Source organism: Barbus barbus (assembly GCF_936440315.1).
Source record: "Barbus barbus genome assembly, chromosome: 25".
Classification (NCBI taxonomy): Eukaryota; Metazoa; Chordata; class Actinopteri; order Cypriniformes; family Cyprinidae; genus Barbus; species Barbus barbus.
In genome coordinates this window covers 30,910,439-30,916,438 of record NC_136753.1, presented here as the reverse complement: position 1 = coordinate 30,916,438, position 6,000 = coordinate 30,910,439, and the positions used below count along the sequence as shown (strand labels likewise).

Here is a 6,000-nt window from a genome sequence, read left to right as displayed (position 1 = left end):
GACCTCTATCTATACGAGACATTATAATTCAGCTGCATTCAGTCTGTCAACAGATTCACGTCATTCATATTTGTTGACATGTAAGAGATCACATCGGGAGGATTGACTGAAGATGCCGTGATGCGTTTGTAGATGTTTTCATGTAAATCACAGAAATTCACTACCACACATACACTACATGTGTTTTAAAGCAGTGTGACGCTCGTGTCGTACCTTTAAGCTGGACTCGTAGTCTGTGTTGACTTTGAACATCAGGCCGAGGCGCAGATGAATCTCTTTAGCGCGAGAGAAGCCGGGGTCGATGTACAGCACCTCCTGAAACGCCTTGATCGCCCTGAGACCAAACAAACTGCAATTAAAGACTTGTTCCTGAACAGCACGATGCCAGCGTGTGACGGGGCTACTGAATAAGACTCAATCTGAACCCGTGAGGAATCTCCCAGAATCAGTCTACATGTGAGCAGGGATGTGGGGGGTGTTGATGCTCGTTAACCTCGCAGCCAAAACGAGAACAACAAGTGGTGTGTTCATCACGTTACTGCGTGCAGATACTCACCACTGAAATGCATTGTAATGGAAGTAAACCATCCCGAGGCCGTACAGAAAGGCAGCATTCTAGAGGAGGAGAGGACAGAAAAAAATGATCAGACAACCACATTCAACGAGATCAGACAGTGTGAAAACCACCAGAAACACCTGATGAAAACCACACAGGAATAACCCACTACAACTGCCTACCAACACACACACACACACCAAGGGTGTGCGATATTGGAAAAAAAAATGATTTCAATTTTTTTTTTTTTTTTTTTTCCCAATAACAATAATTAGATGCTATTTTGCAGAGTGTGTTATTGTGCTGATTTCTGACTACCGTGGACAGCTGTAGTTTTTTATATTCTTCATATTCTGTGTGGTCAGTTCACATCAGTGATTAATTAATCTCTTCATTCAAGTTTTAATTGATTTTTACCTTTAATAAAGCCATTTTTTCCTAAGTGTACATCTTTTGAGTCAAATTGTTTTAATCAGTCAATTAAGATAATACACATTTAGGCTGTTACCAAACAAATTAAACCAGTCTCATCAAAAGGAATCTTTGCAGAAGCTGCATCTGAATGGCATTTAGATGTATTTACACACAGTTTAATGCAGCTCAGAGGGACATGGAGTGCTTTAACCAGTTACAAATGCTTTTTTTTTTTTTTACATTTTAAACATAAAACATTGAATACTGATATTTTAAAATTATTTTAAAAATGAAAATACATTTTAAATGTGAAATTAAAACCGCCAGTAGGTGGCAGAAAGTCACTGGTAATAACCGAATCATTTAACGGTTGATTCATTCAGGAACGAAGCACGTCAAGTCGCTCAGAGACACAAAACAGTGCTGTAGCCGTTTGGTATTATTCAATTATTTTCGGCGAAATGGACCAAAACAGGCAACATGGTGTCTAAAACAGATGGAGCTGGAGCTGGTGCAGCTGAGAGAAGAAGTGCATGGAGCAGTGCAGCAGACTGATCCAACACAGAAAGAAGAGCATTACAGGAAAGAAATAGCAATGCTAAAGGAAGAAATTCAGGAACTGAAAAATCAGAGAGAGGAGTACAACAAACAACTGTCTGTAATGAGAGAAGTAGTGAGAGAGCTAAGAGAAGACAGAAGGAAAACAAGTGAAAATGGAAAACAACTGCCAGCTCAGAAGGAGCAACTGACAGACAAGAGAAGAACTGCAAAGTTTAGAGCAGACTCCTCCTCCAACAACCGCTCCTCCTGACCCCTATAGTCATCGTACTCCTGATGGACTCGAATGGCAAATTTGTTGATGAAAAGAAACGCCATGAAAATATGGTGCTCAAACACACAGAAGGCCCTGGAGCTCCTGTGTGAAGAGCAGCTGGGTTCCCCCAGCCATATTATCATCCACACCGGCACCAGCGACCTGAGAGCCCAACAAGAGAGAGTAGCTACAGCTCTCGTTAATGTAGCAGAGAAAGCATCCTCAAACTTCCCCAACTCCAAAATCATCCTCTCCACCCTGCTGTTGCGCTCTGATTTCCACCTCAGAAACATCCAGCACATGCGGACTCTGCTGTGCTCTCACCTAATGGGTCAGTGACTTAGTGGAAAAAAGAAATGTATGTGTGTACATATGTATCTATACATGTGTATTTAAACGCAGCCCATATGTATGTGTGTGGTGTGTTTTATTTAATGAGAAAGGACATGTTTTAATATGTGGCGACTTAAATGCCAGAACTGGAAATGAACCCGATTTTGTCAACACACAAGGAGACAAATATATTACAAACACCTGCCACTCTCTGCCCTCATATCACCTCAGAAGAAATGATGACAACTTCACAAACAGAAGTGGGAGAAGCCTACTACAGCTCTGTCCATCACTGGGCCTGTATATAGAGAACGGAGACGAGGAGACGCTTTTGGTGGTTATACCTTTCATTCTTTTCTTGGTAACAGTACTGTAGATTATTTCATCACAGACATCGATCAAGTGCATCTCAGAGCATTCACAGTCAGTCCTCAAACACCTGTCAGACCGCTGTAAAATTACCCTCGAACTAAAACAAACTCAAAACAATCAAATATGCAGACAGCCCTCTCATTTACTAAGATACATCAATCCTACAAATGGACACAAAACAGCACAGAAAACTATCAAACTGCACTAGAAAGTCAAACTATCCAATTATTATTGGACAAATTTATAATTAAAACATATCCACAAAATAAAGTAGGCGTAAATCTGGCACTAAAGGACATTACAGATATATTCCACCAATCAGCATCCATGTGCAATCTGAAAAAATCCTCAAAAATAAAAGCAAAAAACACCAATGAAACGTGGTTTGATGAAGAGTGTAAAAGAATTCGAAGGACATACGCAATCTATCAAATACAACAGAGATCCTGACAACCAAGAACTCCTTCAATATCATGAAGCTCTTAAACTGTACAAACAAACTCTCAAAGAAAAAAGGAAGAGCATACAGAACAATTATTTCAAACAATGGAGGAATCAATAAATACCAATAACTTCTGGAACAGCTGGACCACTCTCTATAGACCACAAAAGGAAGAACTGGCCATTCACAATGAGAACATATGGAGGACACACTTTGGAAATCTGTACAAAACAACAAACAAATCCTGCTGGAAATGAAATAAAAACCAAATCTGAAATCCTGAAAGAAAAATGAAAGCCAATCCGAATGCGCTGGATTTCCCGATCACAGTAAATGAGCTAACAGCCAGACCACATGCACTGAAACACAGCAAGGCATGTGGCATTGATGGGATATTACATGAAATGATCAAATACACACGACACATTCAAAACTGCAATAACCTAATTATTCATCAAACAAAAAAAAAAATGATTTATGGCTTTAAAATATTTATGATATAGCTGATGGAAATGCCAATTATCGATTCAATTTCTCAAGTGTCGACAAAATCTTTTTCCGTTTAACTTTAGCGCACAAATTCCATATCGATACTTCAAATGTCGCAAAAATTAGTTTGGAAACACTTTGTCGAGAAAAGGGGCTTTAACGCAAATAAATGTGGAGTCACATGACAGAATTAGCCTATAGGCAGCTCGTGTTCATGTGTTGCTCTCGTTAAAGCACCTTTCCCTGGAGTTCAAAAGAGCATTAAATCATATTCATATTATTCAATTCTACCTAAAATTATTTTATACATGGTAAGAAAAAGACGAGTTACCTCTCAAACATACTTATCTTAGTTTGGTGTCAGTAGGCTAGTCTACGTTTACATGATGATTATTATTTTAACAGTGCACTGTTCAGCTTAAACAGCCTGTAGTGCTTTCAGCTTGAGCACCATAACCTCGTGATATTATGCCAAGCACAGATTGTTTTACATCAACGTGAAGTACAGAAGTTTAAATTCATTCCTTTTGGCTTGTTAGCTTCTTATATTTTTATTCTTGCTTTGATCCGAGTTCTTTCTACGGTTAAATTGAAATGATTTGTTGTGGAGTGAGGGGAAATAAAATATTTTATTAATGTTTCTTCAATATTTTTGGCTGACAGTATTGTATGATGACATGAACCGGCTGTTGTGGAGGCGGTGCTTAACTGCGTGCGAGGCGCCGGCACGTTTGTTTGTTTCCTTGTCAAAGTGGAAACTTGCACTAGCCTACTCCTTCATTTGTGGTCATATAACAGTAAGACATTATTCAAAACTATTCAAAATGATCATTTTATTTGTGTACATTCACAATAAAAACAAAACAAAACATACTTTTGTGAAATAAAGGAAAACTGCCGCTTTATCAAGAGTGCGTCACAAAAATGAACTGAAATTCTGCATATAGGCTGCAAATTGTTGCAGTTTTTTTCTTTAATTTTGTTAATTCATGAATTATTTAGAAAAATGTGTTTTGCATATGGGCCTGTTTGTTTTATATATAAAAGCTTGTGTTTTTCTCCGTTCGCTGCAGGTGCGTGAATCCTCACCTTCATGTAGTTTATGCTGCTTTTTGCGTGAATAAAATGAATCCCTGGAAAACTAGTTTAGGTGTTTGTAATGGGTCAAGCCACCGATCAAATTAAATTAAATTTAATTGTAATTTAACAATCTTGTCTGTTAACGGTTAATATGACCGTCGGTTAGGAGAAATGAAATAACATATTTCATACAGCTCATATTTCCTATAAACGTTAATCAGAAAAATTATAATAATACAACTGCAACGGTTTATGATCATTGCTTGATTAACAACAGTGGCCTATCTATCTAGTCTATAACAAAATACACACAAAGAAAAAAAAAACATGACACTTCATAACAATTATTTTATGTAGGCCTGTACAATTTAATATAGGCCTTTTTTTTTGTTTGCTTCAAATGGATGAAGAACAGCTAGCCTAGCCTATAATTTACGCAATAGGATAAATTATGTATGGAAACAAATTCGTTTTTTTAGGGATGAGGTCATGACGCACACCATTTTATCGGTAAAAGGCCAGTTGGATGGAAACAGGCTGCATATCTCTTTGTCGATAACAAAACAGCGCAAAATCTGGATGGAAACTTGATTATTGTTTTGAGTGTTGGATATTTTCCAGACACCTGGAATCAAGGCCTAATTACACCCATCTTTAAACAAGGACACAAGTTCGAGCCAAGCACTTACAGAGGCATGTGTGTCAATAGCAACCTGGGGAAAATATTCTGTTCAGTTATTAACATACGATTACAAAACTCTCTCAAAACCCACAAAATCTTGGAGAAAAGTCCAACTGGATTTCTGCCCAAACACAGAACATCTGACCACATTTATACCCTCCACACTATCATTAATAAGCACGTACACCAAAACAAAACCAAAATCTTTGCTTGCTTTATTGACTTTGAGAAAGCTCCTCTTTGCAGATGATTTAGTCATTCTGTCAAAAACAAAAGAGGGACTACAACAGCTCCTCGACATCATAAAGACATTCAGTCAAACATGGGCTCTTAGAATGAATCTAACAAAAACTAAAATCATGATTTTTCAAAAAGAGACCCAGGTGTAAGGAAAATAAATCCACTTTCAGAGCAGGAAACCAGGTCCTCCAGCACACCCATGAATACAGCTATCTGGGACTACAAATCAGCTCAACAGGAAACTTCAGTCTGGCTGTGAATGCACTGAAAGCAAAGGCACTGAGAGTCTTCTATATGATCAAAAATACAATTCAGTATCAAATTCCACTTCAAACCTGGCTAAAAATCCTAAAAGCAGTAATCGAACCAATTGCACTATATGCAGTGAGATATGGGGACCTCTAAAAACCCAAGATTTCTCTAAATGGGAAAAAGAAGAAATTGAAATTATGCACACCCAAATTTGTAAAAACATCTTAAAAGTTAACAGAGCGACCCCAAACAACTCGTGCAGAGCTGAATTAGGACAATACCCACTATTAATTAATATTGAAAAGAGCTGTGAAATTCCATCAGCA

At 37.9% G+C, this 6,000-nt stretch overlaps 1 protein-coding gene across 4 annotated transcripts in view; it reads right to left on the bottom strand.

Annotated features, from left to right (window-relative positions):
- LOC306845025 (lysine-specific demethylase 6A-like) overlaps positions 1-6,000 on the bottom strand; it is a gene marked incomplete at its 5' end in the record, with an annotated part of 65,500 nt that overhangs the window by 41,127 nt on the left and 18,373 nt on the right. For all 4 annotated transcript variants that reach the window (XM_079377525.1, XM_079377523.1, XM_079377524.1 and 1 more), the window contains 2 exons: positions 214-334; positions 557-615. In XM_079377525.1, coding sequence (XP_079233651.1) covers positions 214-334; positions 557-615 — 180 coding nt within the window. The remainder of the gene's footprint in view (positions 1-213; positions 335-556; positions 616-6,000) is intronic.